This window comes from Physeter macrocephalus, chromosome 19, assembly GCF_002837175.3.
Source record: "Physeter macrocephalus isolate SW-GA chromosome 19, ASM283717v5, whole genome shotgun sequence".
NCBI classification, from domain to species: domain Eukaryota; kingdom Metazoa; phylum Chordata; class Mammalia; order Artiodactyla; family Physeteridae; genus Physeter; species Physeter macrocephalus.
Genome location: NC_041232.1, coordinates 86,286,410 through 86,306,802, shown reverse-complemented (window position 1 = coordinate 86,306,802; position 20,393 = coordinate 86,286,410). Strand labels below are relative to the sequence as shown.

The 20,393-nt window shown below is 52.5% G+C and overlaps 1 protein-coding gene across 8 annotated transcripts in view; it reads left to right on the top strand.

Annotated features, from left to right (window-relative positions):
• MBP (myelin basic protein) overlaps positions 1-20,393 on the top strand; it is a 115,835-nt gene that overhangs the window by 17,766 nt on the left and 77,676 nt on the right. For 7 of the 8 annotated variants that reach the window (XM_007126001.4, XM_028480638.2, XM_028480636.2 and 4 more), the window contains exon 2: positions 10,355-10,430. In XM_007126001.4, coding sequence (XP_007126063.2) covers positions 10,380-10,430 — 51 coding nt within the window. In that variant the 5' untranslated portion in view covers positions 10,355-10,379. Of the gene's footprint in view, positions 1-1,583; positions 1,828-10,354; positions 10,431-20,393 lie in introns of all 8 variants that reach the window. The other variant, XM_028480633.2, reaches the window with a different exon arrangement.

The window sequence follows — 20,393 nt, the reverse complement described above, 5'->3', positions numbered from 1 at the left end:
TTCGAGTCATCAGAAAGTACATTAAAACGTGTGAAATAAAGAAGCTGCTGCCATCCTTTCCATGCAGCTCTGTTCCTTAACAAATCCTGGACTGAATGCATCCAGAGTCCTTTTTCTGGAGAAATTAAGTGCCCTGCCCGAGTCAGCAGGTCAGCCCGTGGCCGACCTTGAACCAGTGACTGTGAACTTGTGTTGCCCAGTCTTTCTGAACCTCCCGAGTTTCACTGACTGTGAAACAAGGAGCACCCTAACAGCACCCACCTCAGCCTGGGGGCAGCGGGCTAGGAGGCTGGACTTCTGAAAAGGTCACGTCCCGCCTGCCGCGGAGGAAGGACCGTCATGCTGGCCACCCTCTGAGGCCTCCAGTCGAGCCCTTTCCATCGAGTGGTGCCCTCTTGGGACGTGTCTCCCTCCCTCTGCTTTAACTGTAATCGTCGTCACCTGCTCCCATCCTGCATCTTCTGCAATGTCACACGCCCGTGTGACGATGCAGGACCCGTTAGATCAGCTCTGAGCCCTGTGCCTCGGGCCACCGTGATGGGGGTGGTGACCACGCATGCGTTGTTTTCCCTGATCGGCACCCGGAAGGTTCTGGAAGGAGGTCACCTGAGAAAATGGTGCCAGATGGGAGATGGCCCCTCTCCTGTGGTGAAGTGAAGTTGGAGAGTTGAGATCAACAGTTCCAGGAGTCAGATGTCCTCTGTGTTTTCCGGAAGATCAGGATCTAGTCAAGACTCAGGCTGTAGCTCTCTTGGCCGCAGGCCACGTGCAAACCTGTAGTCTGAGTCAGCGCGTTCCTTCCCCGTTCATGCACCGCTCTCAGGAGCCGGCATGCCTGACGCCAGGGGACGTGTGAGCAGCTCTGGAGGTGGATTAAAATACACGGAGTTCAACGCGCCTTCTGCCCTTTGATCACTGGCCCCCAGTGCTCACATTTCCTCTGCTACCAGCGACGGTGTCCTGGTTGTGGGCACACGGGGACCTGTGATAGTGGCACACGTGACCCCCATTGCAGGCGGTTAATAAAATATTGACCAGTCATTTTCACAACCCCTCCTGGGATTAACATTGGCCAAACCCTCAGAGCGAGCGGGAGAGAGACGACAGGAAGGGGCTTGCCCTGGGCACCTCTGGGACCTGAGCTCTGGGACTTTCTCTCCGAGAGCTCCGCCTGCTGGGCCTCGCGGTGGGTGGTGGGCGGCGTGTGCAGGGCGTGTGCAGGGCGTGTGCAGGGCGTGGCCAGTGGGACCCGGCCTTCATGCCCATGACTGAGGTCGGCCACCAGGACTGGGCTCTTTCCAGGTGGCCCACCTGGCGAGGGAAGGGGGTGCCCTGCGTCCGAGCATCAGGAAGGCTGTCTCCATGTGACTGCAGGCCTGGCGGGCCGGGGTTACCCAGCGTCGCAGCTTCCCGGGATCTTCTGTTTTTACACGGAGAACTTCCTCTCTCCTTTCAAGAGCTATAAAAAGCTACACATGCTACCTAGATTGTAGACTTGCGTGAACGTATTAACAAGAAATTCTAAAAGTTAATCTGACTTAAGCAGTAATGAACTACTGTTTGATCTGCTTCTTTCCTTCAAGGAAACGCTTTGTTGTAATCGAGAGAGGTGATGTTATAGCAACACCAGGAGCCGGAACTCCAGAACGTCATTTGCTGCCCATTTTGGTAACGGCTTTATCTACAAAGCCAGCTGATGCCCCGAGGACCAGGCTCAAGGGACCACAGTCAGACTCCAACCAACTCCATCCGTCTGCAGTTCTGTCATTTTCTTTCTGAATGGTTTTTGATAACTTTAAGGCAGTGTTCTTCTGCACTGTAAGTCTGGTAAGCCTGGGGAAAACAAAGGATGGTGATAACTAGCTTATGAATATTATGTGATAACCCAAAGCAAAAATTCCCGTCCCCCAAAATCTGGAGGCCGCTTTCCTCTGACGCTTTCCGTGTGAGTCCAGATTGGGCGTTTGGGTCTGTTTGTAAACGCCGTCAGGACACCAGCGCGGTTTGGGGTCCTGAGGACTGTTGCGGGGGCCAGATCCCACCTCACTGTCTTGGAGAAGCTTTTTCTAGGATAGACGTAGACTTCTGAAGTGAACTTCTGCCCCGTCCTTCTCAGCGCATTATGAGCTGTCCTAGTCACTCAGGTTGCCGTAACAACAGCACAGACCGGGGGCTTGTGAACAACAGACGTTCATTTCTCACGGCTTTGGAGGTGCAAGTCCAAGATCAGGTGCTGGCAGATTCAGTGTGTCTGGTGGGAACCCAGCTCCTGGATCGCAGCCAGCATCTCTGCACTGTGTCCTCACATGAGGAGGGGGGGGTTTGCTTTCAGAGAGTGGTGATGAGGTCTGTGAGGTACATTGGGTGGGACAGGAGAGCAGACTCTTTCTTCAGGTTCAATGTCGAGTTTGCCATACCGACCGAACGGTGAACTGTGGCGTGTGACGTGGGTGGTCTGTGTGAAGCCAGAGGGCGGCAGGGGGTTGGGGGAGAGCCTGAGGGTCTCCGAGGTCCGCTGTCACATGCGTTCCTGAAACTCGGCGTGACTTCTTAAGCTTCCCACCCCGTTCCAGTCGTAAAATGGTCTTTCCTTTTGTCTTGTGCACATGCGTGTGTGCGTTTATTTTGGGGGTGGTTGCTTTGGTGATGTTGGTAGCTGTTTACTATGTTCTGAACACAGAGTGTTACAAGAACGTTTTGGACCTGAGAAATAAAAATGATTGTCTGCAGAAACCAGGCGTAAACGCTTGGGCCCTGGCGGAGAGAGAAAGAGGCTGAAGAATAGAGGCTGGTGGGGGAGGAGGAGGAGGGAGAGAAGCGGAGTGAGGTTGCTGAAGGGATGAAAGTCTGTCATTTAGTCTCATCCTTGTCTCTCGGGTCCTTGTGTTATCTTATATGCGAGTTCCTTGCTCTTTCACGTTTGCTCTCTGGCTTTTGTTTAAAGGTCAAAGAAGCAGAGGCACACCGGCTGTCCTTCCAGCTCTGTGCTACCCCCGCCCACCTTTTAGGGCTGGTGGCATCAGTTTGGTCTCTGCGGGGAGGATGGGCGGGGTCCACACCCCGTGACAAGCCATGCCCGCCGCGGAAGGGCCCGCCGCAGAAGGGCGGCGCGGAGGAAGCGATCGGCCGCCAGCTGCGGGTTCCCTGGCGGGTCTGGGGGGTGGGGAGGTAGTGCCCTCCAGCAGCTCGGCAGCAGGTTCGTTCTGCCTCGCATTTAGTGGCTCCCAGGGAGGAAATGAGGGTGCCCCTTTGCAGTGTTCGCCGTCTCCTGTTTCATCACCTTGTTCAGTCATTCCACTCCGGGGACACCACCCTGTCTCACTCCCTGGATCAAACTCTCCAGGTTCCCCTCAGCTCAGAGGTTAAAGCAGCCCTTTCTGGCTGGTGCAGATCCACAAGCGTCTCTGTCTTACTGTTGATTGTTCTAGAAGGTATGGTTAGGCCACCTCCAAACATAAACCATGCTCATAAGTGCCCGGTGGTTCCTCAGCCGACCCTGGCAGTTGGTATATTTCATCCCCAAGGACCCAGGAAGCCCCTTCAGCATGTAATTCACCAGTAACTAGAGGCTGAGAGCCCTTTGGGTCCAGCTAAGGGGTTAAGTACAAAGTGTAACAGTAGTAATGGCAGTAAAGTTCATTTACCTTTTTTTTTTTTTTTTTTTTTGCGGTACGCGGGCCTCTCACAGTTGTGGCCTCTCCCGTTGCGGAGCACAGGCTCCGGACGCGCAGGCTCAGCGGCCACGGCTCACGGGCCCAGCCGCTCCGCGGCACGTGGGATCCTCCCGGACCGGGGCACGAACCCGCGTCCCCTGCATCGGCAGGCGGACTCTCAACCACTGCGCCACCAGGGAAGCCTCATTTACCTTTAAAGCCTGGTAAAAAGCTCCGACTCCGTTAAGGGTTAATGGCAAAGTACATGGAATTTTGAAAACATTGCTTTAGTGATTTGCAGAAGCAGAGAAGCAAAAGTTACCACCCTGGTAGTAGCAGAATTTTAATTCTGCTGACAAAAGTCCACATCAGTCCACCTCCTGGGTGGGATTACTGTTCATGGATTCAGTGGGTAGATGTTAAAACACTAACGGTGGGCTCAGGGCTCCTGCGGTTTCTCACCTGACCCGCCTCTGTGACCCAGGGTGACCTCAGCCCCTGGATCCTTCTCAGCCCCTCCCCACAGATGCCATCCCGCTGGTGTGTGTACTGTCAATATTCACACGTACACAAGTGCAAACAGGACAGAGAAAAAAATTACTCTAAGCTACCGTACGTGAAAAATTGCACCCGAGACAGACGAGAAAGGCAAATTGCCCTCTGGCTCTCTACTGATCATGAAGCAATATATTAATTGAACATTTTTATTACAAGAAAGTTGAACTTTGACAGTTGCGATATCTGTGGCTGATTAGCCCTTCGGGATCCTAGTTAACTGCTTTTTCGTCTCATTCTGCGGTGGGTGCCTTCTGTAACATACAAGCCATTCTCTAAGGAAGGGAAGAGAAGGCCATTATGTGGCCAATGGGTTGTCAGGGGCCAGGGGATTTCGAGTCTGTTACCTTACTGAATGCCTCAATATGAATTAATGCACTGCAGGTATTATCATCTGATTTTACAGATGAGAAGTCAGAAGCTCGGAGAACTGAATTTCTAAGCTCTTCAGTAAATAGTAATTGGCAGGCATGGAATTAAAACCCAAATAATTCCTTGCGTACACTTTTCACCAGCTGTTATGGCAAGACATTAGGCAGGAAATTAAGAAAGTCACTGTCATTTTCCTTATTAAACTTGTGTATCCACGTACAGGTGTTTATGAAGAATAAGTTATCGTAATGCGGCTGTTTTCTCAAGGCTGCTTGTTAGAGCAAAGGCTTCTCTTTATCATGTTGATTAATAATCTAGAAATGGGTGACATTGTAGAGCTACCGGAACACTTTTTTCCACTTAAGACATATTCATGATGTAAAAAACATCCAGCTGATCCCTGTTTTTACCTCTGATATATTCCTAGAGGCGGTGTTATATTCATAGCTAGATGAGTCTTCTAAACTTTACTTTCTCAACTGTAAAATGGGAATAAAGCATACAGGGTTATTCCTGTAATTCCGTAACTCAAGGGATAAAGCAAATCACTGTAAAACTAACCCTGTATCTCCATAAAAACATTAATTTTAGGGTTGCTTTTAGGAACATGGATGCTGAGCAGGAAAAAAAAACCCAAAAAACTCTTGTACAAATCTACAGAATCTTATGAAACCAAAGCCTAAAGAACTCTAAGTCTGTGAGAATAGTACACCTGTGCCCGTTTCCTAGAACACGGACATAAATACAGCCAGACAGGTTGGTTCCTAACGAGCCCAGACGTACAGTGAGTGCAGACACCACGATGAGCCCCGCCCCGTCACGCGTGTGACCACGCAGGTTACCGCCCGGACGCTCCTCCCAGCCCAGAGGTCAGCACTGGCCACGGTGATCCCCGCCCATTTCCGAGGGTTTGGGGAGGCGGTAGGATGCTCTGGGGGCCGCAGCTACTGAGCAGCTATCTAGGGAGACTTGAATTGAGGGCTTCTCTCTCCCACAATAAACCTGCTGAGACAGAGATTTCACGATAACCCCGTTGCCTGTGAAAACGCACCCAAAGATACTGGAGGAATAGCCAGCTTAGCCTGTTAGTGTCTGCGGCCTCCTCCGGGTCTCGAGTCTCCGCCTCACTTTTCCCTTCTCGCTGCCCATCCCCCACCCACTCTAGTCTGGAAACAGGAGAAGTCACGCTGCTTCCTGTGCGGCCGTCTCTGATGGAGCAGGAGCGTTGCTGATGGGCTCGTGTAGGACGTCACCTCTGGGCTCCTCAGGCACCTGTGTTCTCACTCCTTTCTCCTCTCTTGACCTGGGAGTTTAAGAGCGGATGTCCACACATAGGGGAACCCACGTAAAGGTCTCTGCAGTAGGCGTGCAATCATAGATAGCTAGATGGCTAGAAGATGTTTTCTCAGCTGATCACCACCCACCCTGGGGACCCTGTGCAAGGGACGAGAAAGGCAGGAGCCGTCAGCCCTAGAACTCACCCTGACCCCAACCTTGACCCCAGCCCTGACCCCACCCTTGACCCCCAACCTTGACCCTAACCCTGACCCCAACCCTGACCCCACCCTTGACCGCAACCCTGACCCCACCCTTGACCCCAACCCTGACCCCAACCTTGACCTCAACCCTGACCCCAACCCTGACCCCAACCCTGACCCCAGCCCTGACCCTAACCCTGACCCCCAACCCTGACCCCAACCCAGACCCTAACCCTGACCCCAACCCTGACCAGCCCCTACTTCATTCTCACCGCAGCACAGTGAAGGAGCTTTTATTGCTGCGGCTTGACAGGAAACTGAGGTTCAGAGAAGTGGAGTGACTTGCCCCAGGTCACCCCGCAGCAGCCTGGATTGGGACCGAGGTCTCATCTGCCGTGTTCACTCTAGACGTCAGGACTTCCAGTCGAGAGCAGGTGGTTAAAATGCTCAGAGCAAGGTGTTCTCACCTCCATGCCCCCAGCATTTCAGCTTCCGCATTCACACACACTCCTCTCCGCCCAGCGTGGGTTTTGTCTGTGACTCCTTCACAGTGTCCACCAAAGTGATACGAGTGGTCTTAGCTGCGTTAGGAGCACATTGTTGAAAACAGATCCAAGCAGCTGTTGAAATCCAAGCAGCTGAGACTGGACTGCGTTCCAGTGAATCTGGGTTACTGAACTGCACTCACGTGCTTAATTTTTGCTGCCCCCCCCGCGCCCCCGCCCCCGGCCACCAGTAACACAAAGTATGGACGGTCATGAAAACATTATGGAAGTTTTCAGTAATCCCAGTGGCTGTTTCGAAATCACATCTGGGATTGAATTTCAACCTAAGGAGTATGGGGCAGGCCCAATATAACCTAAAGTCTATCCTAAAGGCTCCCAGCCCTGGCCCTCCACTTCCCCTCCCACCAATCTCCTGTCTTATTGTTTCACGAAAAGCGTCTTAATAACCTGGAGATGCTTCAGAGCCAGCCTGAGTTCCAGGAGCATTCCACATGAATTTTCCTCTTGCTCTCTCTATTTGATTAATTGCAAGAAATGAAATGAAATAAAGATGACCTCCAAATGTCCAGCTCTTCTGTCTGCAGATGGTTCTTTTCAGCTTACTGTGGAGGCCAGCTGCCAGGGCAGAGGCCTTCTGTAACCCAACCCTCCCGTCTCTCCACGGCGGAATGGGGCAGAGTTCCCCCAAACAAGTCCACTGACCCTCATTTTCACCACAGGACTATGCCATACACCTCAAGTACTGATGATCCCTCTAATGAGGGGCCCTAATCTGAGAACTGTCACTTTGTTTTTCTTGTCTTCCTTTTCCTGCCGGTGCGCAAATCGTGCATTTAAGGCTAGAATCTGCCTACTCGAAATGACACATATAAATTCTCATTCTGTTAATCTGAGATAGGAGGGAAAAAAAGTCTGTACACACTCAAAAGTCTGACCCGGACTTTTGTTATTTCAATCTATTCTGTGTCCAGTAGTCTTGAGGTTTTTTAATAGTGATTAAAATAGTTCATGAACAGTCTTCCCAAGTATACCCTAAAGTTGCGCTTTGAGGCGTGATAAAGTTCTGATCAGAGCACACTGGCCTGGAAGACGCGTCCCCTCTCCAAGGAGCGGTGCAAGCGTCTTGTGATTAGATCTGTGCCTCGAAGCCCTTGCTCCAAAATCGGCTCTCCTTTTGTCCACAAGCAACCCCCCCGAATATTCACACGTCCCACACTATTTTGATTTAGGTTAAATCCTTAGAGATTTGTTTTCTGGAAGGGGGGACCATTGTGTTGGTATTTGCCTAATACCTGCAGGGGAGATGACTGGGGAGGGTGAGAATAAGATGGAAACGGGAGGAGGTTAAGGGATGCTGGGCTTGAGATACTGTCCAGGTGAGAACAGAGATGGTAGCGTGCGCTTCTCTATGTCGGGGCTGGAAAACCCCAAGAGTCCAAGCTGTCAACTTGAAAAGAAGTTATTTATTTTTGCCTGTGTTTAGTTTCAAATACACCAATCCTTTTTTATTTTTTTGGAGGTAACTTTTATTTTATTTAATATATATATTTTTTATTGGAGTGTAGTTGATTTACAATGTTGTGTTAGTTTCAGATGTACAGCACAGTGATTCGGTTTTATATGTACATGTATTTTTTTCCAGATTCTTTTCCCTTATAGGTTATTACAAAATACTGAGTAGAGTTCCCTGTGCTATACAGTACGTCTTTGTTGGTTATCTGTTTTAGATATAGTAGTGAGTATATGCTAAACCCAACCTCCTAATTTATCTTTCCCCAGTCAAATACACCAGTTCTTATGTCTTAAACAGGGATGTTCGACGCATTGTTATTCTGTGTATTACATACGCAGTGCACGTTATCAGTACTTACTCAGGACCCCGCATGGGATCACAGAGAGATGGCAGTTCAGAGTGACCCCCTCTGCTCCCAGGGTTCAGACCGTCGTCCTGCACAGAGAACGTGGTCATGTTCTCCAACTGCAGTTCAGACCCCAAGAGGACGAAAACAAGTCCCCTCTTTCCGTTTTCGTGCCCACTCTTATCAAGTAAACTACCACATGTGCCCCGAAGCCTCCATTTTCCCAGTGAGGTTACCCCAAAGAGGTATTTTGGGGGGTGGTCCCATGTAAGTAAATTGGGAAGGTGGATGATAGAATCGCACTGAATACTGAAATTATCTGCAGAGGTCAACTTGCGTTTTTAAAAGCATACATTTTATTTGTTTTTAAGCATAGATTTTATTTTTTAATTTAAAATGCTTCATTGCTAAAAAATGCTAACCGTCATCTGACAAGGCAGGGTTTTCACAAACCTTCAATTTATAAAATACGCGATATCCACAAAGAGCAATAAAGCAAAGCACAATAAAACAAGGTCTGCCTGTATACAATACAGTATCGTTAACTACAGCCATCATTTAAAAGCATACACGTTAAAGTACTGGTTTTTCCACCTTCATGTCATGATACAAGGTGTATTCCCATGATTCTTCTAAGTCAGCAGTGTTTTTATCACCACTGGAACCATGTCTGGTTTTCACTGGAACTAGAGCGCAGAATCCTCACTTCGATCTGAAGCACAGCACTTTTTAACATCTCCCTCTGCGTGGGGCTCGGGTCCAGTTTCCATTCACAAAATACGAAGGCGGGAAGGGTTTCCACTCCTCAGGTGCTTGGTCTCCACCAGGTAACAACGCACCGTACCCCACACACTGGGAGGTGATGCTATAAGACGCCGTCACTCCCTTTCTCACCAATTTGCCTGGGGAAGGGCATGGGTATCCTTCGTAGTCACCGAGGAGTCACCCAGTGATACGGGAGACTTTGGGAAAATTCAGATACTGGGCAATTCCTTCTTTGCAAAAGAGTGCCTTTGGGGAAACAAAACTTGCCTTTCGTCAGGCATGTGTAGTATTTTAGAAATACTTCCCATTTTTAGAAGACAATTCATTTTGTTACCTTTCAAGAAGAGCCACTCCTTGTTCAGCAGGGAGCTCCTACTCCCACGTTCTTTGAAAAGGATACATCGTGGATAATTGAATTTTGCAACGGCCCTTAAAGACAGGTCCCCTGCAGCCAGCTGACAAGTGTACGGTGATGGTACACGTGGTCCTCGTGGTTCACGCAGGTCCAGGGATGTGTGTGCGATGAGGGAATCTGTGGAATGAGTTTGGCTAAATTCTTCAGTTTTGTGCCTTTCTGGAGGAAAAAAAATAAATTTGCTGCGAAAGTTTGGGTTAGAAAACGCAAATGAGGAACATGTGCTTTTTTAAATCCAACTTCATCTTCCTTACAAATTCTGCGGATTCTTGGAATGCTTGTCCGATAAGCAAGCCTGGGTCGGGTCTTGCTGTTGCTGTGCTCACACAATTCCTGAAGCATCGAGCTTATTTTTATTTCTGGGAGCGTTGGCACTTTTCTGCATCTCTGTTCCTCTTGTTACTGAACATGGGGTGTACCTCCGTCTGTCCATCTGGACGTGTGCACAGTCTGTGAGATCTCTGGAGACGAGTTCTTCTTCTTTATGGATGAGGAAACACACTGAACAGTGTTGGTCACTGGACAGAATCCGGGTTTGGGCAGCCGTCCCGCTTTCTAGCTTTCTGCCGGGGCTCAGAGGACAGTGACACTCACTCGTGAGACTTTGGGTGCCTCTTGAGTTTGGGGGCTTTCATCTTCTTTTCTCAGAAATGGGTATAAAACGTGGAACGGGATTGTGCTGATTGCAAAATAGCGTGGAAAACTCTGAAAGTACCAGTTTCAAGGCTAACGGCCTCTCTTTGTCTTTCAGCATCTGAAGACCTCCACGGCTCAGGATGGGGAACCACGCAGGGAAGCGAGACGTAGGTGCCGAGAAGGGACATAAGGTAAGAAGTGAGCTGGCTCAAAAATCCTTCAAACGCACAAACCCTCCTCAGGTACCCTGTGGCTACCAGGGGTTTTCCGCTAAAACCATTGGCTTGTTATCCTCCTACCTTAGAAACTTCTAGGGCTTAGAACGCTAGTCCTCAGCACACAGGCCAAGACCCGAATTCCTCGGCCAGGACTCCGGGCCCCCTACGATCTCACTGTGACAGGCCTTTCCGGTGCCATCCGGCCCGACGTCCCTTCCTCCACCACCATCATAGGGAGTTTGGAAGATACAGGAGAGCAAACCGGGAAAATGCAAGTAAAAATCATCCAAATCCCTCCAGTGACTCAGAATGAATCTTCTGTGTATTTCTAGCCTCGCATTCGCCCCTTTCCACCTTATTCCACGGACATCAGCTTCCCCTGTTCGACGGTGATTCTCTGCATCACCTTGGATTCCCCCAGAGTGAACGGGAAAGTGGTTCTCAGCCTGTTTCCCCCTGAGCCACTCAAACCGATGACCCGTCGCCAGGGCACCTGCCGGCCTCATTCTCGGCCCGCCGAAGAATCATTTCAGATTATGAGGAAATAGGCCTGATGTTGTGCACAGAACTGTGAATCCCCCCTAATTTGTAGGGGGGAAAGGTTAATTATTCCAGTTCTTTGGTCCTTTAACTCAAAGACAAGTGACAGTTGACGAGAATGTCACAATGCTGAGGATGGACCTCCGCCGGCCCACACGCGCACAGAAGTGCTTCATAAATGTCCACCGGATTGAATTACGTTACATTTGAGCCCCAAGCCCTCTTTGCCGAGGTTCTGTGCTACGGGTTTTATTTAATAATAATGAACTTTGCAGCCACGGGTCCTTCTCCGATCTGTACTTGGACTCAATTTCCGTATCAGCCAAGTGGGTAATTTTCCATGATTTGCTTTCAAGCCATTCATGTAAATCAGTGATTACGTACTGTTTTTGTTCATATCTTATCTTAAAGTGTTCTAAACGCTTGAGAGAAAACATTGTTTTATCTAAAACAATGTTATGGGGTTTCTTTCCTAATGATGTATGTCAGGCCCAAGGTCAGCTAGAAGGGGTTTACCTTTTTATAAAGTTATTATTGATTTGGAATTCTCCTCTCCTTGTTGAAAGGAGGACCAATTCTCTGAGTGTGTAAAGTGTTCTAGTGGATGTTGAATGGGGGATCACGTGGTGTTTTCTATAACTCGCGCGTGAACTGTATTACTGGTAACTTCCCTGTGAAGACGCTAGTAACTCGGAGCTGTGAGTGTGTTCAGTTACTATAAAGACTGTGGGTCTGGTGGCATCCGCACCAGGAGGATAGAGTCTCAGCTGAGAGTGAAAGGGGAGAAACAGCTCTTCTCAGAGAGCCCCATCCTGTGAGCACGCGGTATTTTAAGGCACTGCTGATTTAAGTGACTGATTTGCAAGTCTGCTTCTGAAAACCTCTCTGTGGCTTGCAGTGTCTTTCCTGTTGTTGGACATTGTAAAGCTCCAAAACATAGTTCTCACTGGTTTATTTTTACCAACGTCAGATTCCTGAGCGGTAGTACAGCCATAGTGACGCTTCTGTTTTCTGAAAGCTAATTTTTAACATTCTGACGATTTTTTTGGGAAATTGGGCGTTTAAGACCACTGGTTCCTGTAGGGAGTTGTTACAAGTAACAGCTCTCTTCTTTTAGTTGTTTGTCACTTGACAGAAAATACCTGAGGCCTTGTGGGGGGAGTGCTCTGGGGCAGCGGTCCCCAACCTTTTTGGCCCCAGGGACCGGTTTCGTGGAAGACAGTTTTTCCACGGTGGGGGGGGGTATGGGGGGGTTCAGGCGGTGATGACGGGGAGCGATGGGGAGGTGCAGATGAAGCTTCGCTCGCTCTCCTGCGCTCACCCGTACGGCCAGTTCCTAACAGGCTGCGCGAACCGGTACCGGTCTGCGGCCCCGGGGCGTTGGAGACCCCTGCCCTGTGGTGTTACGTGGAGTATCAGCTTAAACCAGAATAGAAAAAAATCACATGAGCTCGTGCCCTGCTGTTTAGCATTCTGCATGTTTCTGTAGTCATTTCACCTGCTGCTGTACGGCCAGTTCCTAACAGGCTGCGCGAACCGGTACCGGTCTGCGGCCCCGGGGCGTTGGAGACCCCTGCCCTGTGGTGTTACGTGGAGTATCAGCTTAAACCAGAATAGAAAAAAATCACATGAGCTCGTGCCCTGCTGTTTAGCATTCTGCATGTTTCTGTAGTCATTCTGGGAAGCTTGTTTTTCACTTATGAGGGAATGGACAGAAAGCTTTTGCCTGTGTCCGGGGGCTGATTGCTGACCTGCCAAGAGGCGGGGGGCTGCAGGAGTGGTCACCCGACTTGTCTCCCCAGCTCTGGCCTCTTTGCGGCTCCCCCATGCCGCACAGGGGGCCCAGACCCCTCCTCTCCTCCCCACTCGTGTCCCCCATCAGCCCCGTGTCCTCACGCCCTCGCCTGCCGCCTTCCTGGAACCCGCAGGCCTGCGGAGGACGTTAGGAGGCAGTGGCCCTGGGTCGTGACCCCCTGCTCGGCCCAGCTGGGGAAGGAGCTGCGGTGGCCAGGAGCACACAGCCTCCTGCTCCCAGGTTCCTCCCCGTGACGCCCCACTGTTCTCTCACTGGCTTCTCTCTCCTCCCGAAGAAGGCGTGTCACGATGTAGGAAGGAGCCTGTGATGGAAGGGACAGCTCTGGCATTTCTCTGTTCCTGTTCCAGCCTTGCGTGTTAATGTGGAAACAGACTCGCGTCCCGGCAGCGATGCAGCTGCGAGCCCGTCCTCGGGGCCCCGTCAGAGAGCAGAGCGTGCGTGCTGGAGGTCAGGGAGGCCCCATCCACAAGGGGAACCAGTGGCATTCAGGGACGTTCTCTTTCTCAGACATAAAGAAATCCCTGCTGGCCTCCGATTCCCTGTTTTTCTCAGCATCCTGGTGGATTTGGTTTCCAGAAAGCCCCGCTCACTAACTTACCAGCTCCTTGTCAGGCAGTGCATTTTCACAATGGTCCTTTGGCAGAACCGGGGAAGGACACGTCCCAGCTGCCACATCCCCGGGACACGTGGCTCTCAAATAGAGCCCCCGCCCTTGGCCAGCTGTGCCCCTTGGGCGGGCTGTGCCCTGGGAGCCCGGGGACCCTGCACAGGTGGATGACACGCTTGGCCCCCCTGGCTCCTGGAGGGCAGGGTTCATTTCCAGGTCGGCACAGGAGAACCAACTGGGACTTAGGACGGTGCCCACACCCTTTACTGAGGCTGTGCTGGGCTTCTGTCTCGTTCAGCGTTGCTCTGACTGTTGTCAGTCTCTGACCTACGGGTTTGCTTGTGGGGGTTTTCTGGTGATTCTCTGTTGGACACACCAGCTGCTGTTAGCGCCTGCCGTGCTCCAGGCGTCCGCGCCGTGGCTGTGTAGTTGCCAGGGCTGCTGTGACAAAGCACCACAGACCCAGGGGCTGAACGACAGACGTGTACTCGCTCTCAGTCCTGGAGGCTGGAATCTGAGATCCAGCTGTGGGCAGGGCTGAGTCCTCCTGAGGCCTCGCTCCTTGGTGTGTAGACGCCGTCTTCTCCCCGTGTCTTCAAGTGGTCCTCCCTCTGTGTGTGTCTGTCTCCTGATCTCCTCTTACAAGGACACCGGTCCTATAGGATTAGGTCCCATCCTGGTGACCTCATTTTACCTTCATCACCTCTGTGAAGACCCCCACCTTCAAGTGCAGCCATATTCCGAATTCCTGGAGGGCTAGGACTTCGACACGTGGCTCTTTGGGGAACACGAGTCAGTCCACAACGTCCGTGTTATTTGATGCAGCCGAGAAGTGACTGGGAGGTTTGAGAGGCCGGGGAGAGGAGTGTCCCCAGCCCTGCCTGGTGTTCACCACCAGAGTCTGACCCTCACCCTCAGTGGGCACTGCCGTTGCCCTGGCCTCTCCCCGTCATGAGATGTCGGCATTCGCTTCTCTCCTGTTAATGCCTCCCTCGCAGACCCCTTAACCTTCCAGGCCCCAGATGCATAAGCCAACGCCCCCGCTGCCCCTAGGACATGGGGCTTGTCCAGAACCTCCCACGCCCGTCTATTGCCCGTGACCCTCTGTCCCCGTGGCACAGCGGCCTCGAGATTGTGTCCTCCCTGTGCTGCACTCATGCGTTCAGCCCTTCTCCACGCTCTGACCCTCTGAAGATCATCTTCCTTTTACCCGTGATGGACTCTCAGAGTGGCCTGCGTGGCTGGCCCAGGGCCAGGTGGGGAATGAAAGGAGGAGCTAGGCTTTAGGGCAGCTCTCTGTCCCTCCAGGTCGGCACCGAGCAGCAGGAATGGAAGGAGAGCCGCAGGTGGACGTTTAAGTTTTCTGGTAGCCACAGAAAAATGTAAAGAGACAGGAAGAAATTAATGTTAATATATTTTCTTTAACTGAATATACTCCAGATATCGTGTCAGCATATAACAACTGTCAGTGAAGTATTTTACCGTTCTTTCAGTCGCAGCGAATCTTCAAACTCGGGAGTATATTTAGCTTCCATCCCAACACGGCCTGGCCACTTTTCTGGCACTCAGTGGCCATGTGTGGCTGGCAGCTCCAGACCGGATGGCAGGCTGCACAGCCAGGCCCATCCCCGTGGGCCCTGCTGCCTCACCGGGCAGCGTCCCAGGACGCCTTCCTGGTGTCCTCCGGCCGGTTCACGCCCCCGGCCTGCCCACCGTGCGTCTCATCCGTTGCCTGACGAAGAGGAAAGAGAAACCGTGGGTGACCGGTATTGTCCGTTGGGAGGTGATGATAGGTCCGATTTTGCCCTCGGGTGGAGAGAGCTGGGGTTGAGGAGGAGACGCGGGAGGGGGAGAGGGAGAGGGGTTGGGGGGGGTGGGGGTGAATGGCTGCCCTCTGCACCCTGGCTGGACCAGTGACCACAGAGCAAGGGCAGAGGCGAGTGAAAGTCCGGTGCAAAAGGAGAAAGCAGGAGCGTCCTTGAAAATCTGCCCCAATCCAGAGGCCGTTTGGGGCGTCAGGAGCCCCTCTGGTCTCGTGGCTTCCTCTGCCCTGCCCCGAATCACCCCCAAGCCTCTGGGCCGCCGTGAAGGCTCCGACCTGGGCGTCGGCCCCGGACGCCACGGCGGGTGCTTCCTGGAGCTCCCACAGATACGGCAGGTCCGCCTGTCACTTCGTGTTGCCCCCAGTTTTCTCCAGCAAGAGGCAGGCCGTTCTAACTCGTGTGTGGACTCTGTCCCTTCGGAGCGCACAAGTCAGTTAGCTGTTTAGGACTGAAAGCGTCTCTAATCCTTACTTATTCCTACATCCATTCACCCACCCATAGGCGGGTGCAGACTTTTATCAAGCACCTCCCCTGCGTAGGACTGGGCTGGGCTCGATGACGGAAGCCTGGCCTCCCCACCAACTGTCGGGCGACCTGGGCCAGTTACTTCACGCCCCTGGGCTTCGGTTCCCTCGTTGGTTACGGAGATGAGAAGATGGCGAACGTGACGTGAGCCGAAGGATGTGACACACGGAGCAGGGCCTGGTACCCAGCAAGTCCTGTGGGCTGTTTGTTGCTGCTTCTGTTCCTAATGTTCTTATTCTTGCTGTTGTTTTAAGAGAAACGGGCACGCGTCTTCTGTCAGAATAGCCCCCAGCCTGATTGGAGAGACCAGCAGGGTTCTGACCCTGTGCCCAGCGCAATGACGGGATACAGGAGGGAAGCCATGGGCACCGGGGGCCCTGGCCTGCCTGACGGTCTTTGACCAGCGTGGAGAACAGTCTACAAGGAGCAAAGGGAAAGACCGGGAGTGGTCCTTCCCGGGCAAAATGTTTAAACGCTGTAAACAGGATTTGACCTGGGGCACCCATTATACAATCCCTTTCTGCAAATCTCTCCCAGTCTCGGCCCCTCCAAACGCTGTGGATTCTGAGTCCCCCAAGCACCAGCCCCACCATTTCCGCAGCCTGACTCTGCCTGTCCGTCAAAGTGTCCCCCTCACAGTGATTGCTGGGAAGAGGCATCCTTTCTGATGAATCTGCGTCACTGAGGGGAGGGCCGGTGGCCCCTTAGACATTCCATTGGTCTTTCCATTTCTGACACCATGCTGGGCGGCCGTGGAACTTACTGGCACAAGTCAGAATATTTTCTGGCTACGTAGAGATAACTTTGGCTCAGCAGGACGGCCCTGGCCCCAGGCCTGTCGCCTATGCTCAGCAATTGTAAGCGGCTTCCCTCCTGAACCCGTGGGTGCCCTAAACACCGTGATTTCTGACAGCGTCTCCCAGAGCAGCGACGAAACGTCCTGCGGGAAAGAGCTTTCGTGCCATTTTTTGTTGTGCAGAGGAAAAAGACTCCCCGGCAGAGACCGATATCAGAGAGGTAAGAGGAAAATCGAGAGAACCACAGATGGGAAGGGTTCAGGGAGAGGGAGGGGTCCGAGGCGGGCAGAGCTGACGGCCGCCCCGCTGGACACTCAGGCCCCGCCCAAGTGTCAAGTGTGGAGAACCGGGGCTCCCAGCACCTACAGACCAGGACCTTCAGAATCCACCTCGACACCTGTCACCTGGGGCTTCCTAGTGCTGCCTGGCAGGTGTCAGTGGAAGGTTCTGGAACAGGGCTGGCCCCTGGGGACTCTGCCTCTCCTGCTTCCAAATCTCCTCCTGACCTTGAGCGAGTGGGATTTCCAGCGTCCCTGAACTATTTCTTCTCACCTGAATTCTTCCGCTTTGTTTAATTTTCTTGTTTGGGCACTGACCTCAGTCCACGTGGGAATGAACTTCAGGAAGTTTTCATACAAAACTAGTGAGGCCATTGCTAGTCAGAAGCATTACTACCAGGAAACATAAGAAACAAAGAGTAGTTTATGCTGGCATCCCACAGATTTTCAAAAATGAGTGAAATCAAGTGGTGATCTATTGCAGTTTTCGAAAATGGAACAATAATAATTTTGAAAGCCTGCTTTTCACCTGTGGGATCTCTATACTTTTCTTGGCAGTGGTGTCTGGCTCACAAAGTTTCTCCGAAGGCGCCCAGCCATGTTTCTGGAGTTTTCTATTTAATCAGCTTAAGAAAAAAGATACCACACTGAAAAACAAGGTCTGAGAGCAACTGCAGAATTTAGACGCGTGTCTGATTTTACAGTGGGGAGTAACTTGTTAGTCTGTTTTGTGTTTCCGATTAAATGGATTCGCTCTCTGAGCTGTTCTTCAAAGCCCAGTGCGTGCTGGCCGCCTCTCCAGGGATAATCACGCCCCCGGGGAAGCGTTCTCGTATTTGATCGTCACGGACCCCACTGTCTGATGAGCCGCTGGGACGCTGTACCGGCGACGCTCTGAGGAGCGGGAGGTGTAGTTTGCAAATATACACAGAGGCACGCAGCAGCTCAGCCCTGCCCGCCGGCATATGGAGGTGGAAAATGCAGATTGGACGGGAAAATACGGTTCCTTCAAGAACGTCCGACATTTTCCCCCGGGGGTTCATTCCTCTGCAGAACCGTAATCCTGCATCGTCTTGTCCCAAGTGTGGCCTGTTGTCAGCAGCCTCAGTTGTTCAGGAGGCCCCGTGCTTTTCACGCCAGCCTCGGGAAGGAGGAATCTTTCTACTTTAAACCACGGCCAGCTCCGTGCCATCCTCTCCCCTCCCACGTGGAAATTAAGTGCTGTGAGGGCTCTGCTCGCGGGTACTGTGCCCTCGTCCCCCGCCGCCCCCGGTGCTGCTGTTTGGGGGACCCTAACTGCACAGCCCGTCCGGGTGTCCGGGGCGCCCCCGACACCGCCGGCTCCAGGCCGGGTGGCTGCTGGTGGCCTTCACCCGTGGGCCCCAGCCCAGGGCAGGGGGTCGTCCGCACGCCCCGCGCCGCGGACGGCACAGGTGGGCCCTTCAAACCCCAAATCCAGCGTTGCTTTCGCCCCCCCATCGTGCTTCCTCCTGCAGTTCCTTGTTAGAACCGGCCCCCGTCACCACGGCTACTTCGCAGAATGGGAAGCGGGTTTGCCAAGAAACTCACCTCCGTCCAGTCGCCCAGACCCACCTCATGGGGCTGCCGTGTCTTCGAGCAGGGAATCCACCTGGAAATTTAACGTTTCTGATTTGATTTTGCAGTGTGTGGGCGACTGTTAGACCCATACATGTGTAATTCCATTTTCTTAGGCCGGTTCCATGAACAATTTTCTTTGAGAACTCAGGTAGTTAAGTTAATCAAATAATATATGTTTCAGAGTTTAGGGGGCTGAAAAGTAGAAGGTATTTCCCTGCAGATACTCACCAATCTAGTCGGATACATGGAAAGACCTAGTCAGCATCTAGTAAGGCCTTAGGTTGCAAGGTGCGGGCGGACTTTCCCGTGTGTCTGTCTTCAGCAGTCCGAGTCCTTTCTCTGTCTGTCTGTCTGTCTCTCCCTCCATCTCTGTTTGTATCTCCATCTCTCGCACACACCCATAAAGAATTCCCCTTCACCTCAATGCACAGCACTAAACCACCTTCCAACAGGCAGATGGTGCGCTGTAGCGGTAGCTGCCATGTGCCTGTTACTCACTGCAGGCGCCCCGCTGCAGCCCTGTCCAGCAGGACCTTCTGCCCCGTGCCCCTGCTGGCCAATAGGGCCGTCACGTGACACACGGGGCTAATGTGATTGGCACAACAGAAGAACCAAGTCTTTAAACTTTAGATTTAAATAGCCGGGTGTTGTGAGGCACAGTGCAGTTCCGCTGGGTGCTTGGTGTGTCCTCCTAGTGCTGGCGTCCCCGGAACCCTGCCTGGTAGGCGTCAGCTCCCGTTCTCGTTAAGGACAAAAACTGGGTCTTTCTCACAGTCATATGATTGCGTACAAAAGTGAGCACTGAGTTCAGAAGGTTAAATCCTCTGGAAACACAACGTTATAAATACCAGCAACTGCAGAGGACCGCGCTGTGAGCCGTGAGCTCCGGAGCAGGTCTTGCCCTCCCTCACCTCCCTCGGCTGGGAGGGTCTCGCGGCCCACCGCTCACTTACGGCTCCCTCCGAAGGGGGCCGCCTGCTGCAGGGTTGGGAAACGCGCATTGCCAACAGCATGCATTTATCTAACTGCTCCTGCGTTTCATGCACACACGGACGCCCACCCACCTGACTCGCTTGGTGCCTCCAAAAGAATTTCCGTGAGCTTCTAAAAAGAGAAGTAAAATAGTGTAGAAACTGCATCCTTTTAAAGAGGCTTCCCAGAGTCGGTCACCTTCTGATTACAGTCGTGGAGAAATCAACATGGGATCTGTCCCTGACTTGAGAATGAGCCACGAGAATATTAAATGAAACATCTCGTTCCCGGTTGGTGTGTGAAATCGCATATGTATTTAAGAACCCAGGCCGCCTCTGCAGGGGGGCCGTCTGTGCCCCGAGGGATGGTGCAGACGACCGTGCTGGAGAAGCAGCGCTTCCCACCCGCAGGCGAGCGCGGTCTCACTTAAGTCTACCTTTACAGCAGGCTCTCGAATGTGCTGAGTCAGCACTGATTTGCTCTTGGAAGGTACTGAAGACAAAGCCTCTCATCGCAGTTTTGCACGGAAAGCACGACCCTAGCTTGATTCTGATTTCTAAGGAGTGTGAGTGGGTATTTCGTTCCCTCCGATAGACTGAGGACACTCACACCTTTGTCAGTCAGGTGGCAGCAGGCCTCACAGACACGCATGTGAGTGAGTAGTAAAGACGGGGGTGTAGTTATAGCCAGCAGACCCCGGCCCCTCCACAATCCTTAATAAAAACAATGGGACGATTATGAAGAGGTGCCCCAGGCAGCGCAAATCCAGCGGGCAGGCCGCACAGCAGCCCGTGGTTTTATGAACTCGCCCGCTGCCTCCAGGCCTGGCTTCACTGCCCCGGCCCCGGCCCAGGCCCAGCCCCTCCCCATCCTGGGGATGGGCTCGTGGACCCCTGCTCGGGGGCCCCTCCCGGCTCAGCTGCTGAGGGAAGGGCCCCAGCAGTCAGCCTGCGGGGACCTCGAGGCCTCCGACTTAGGG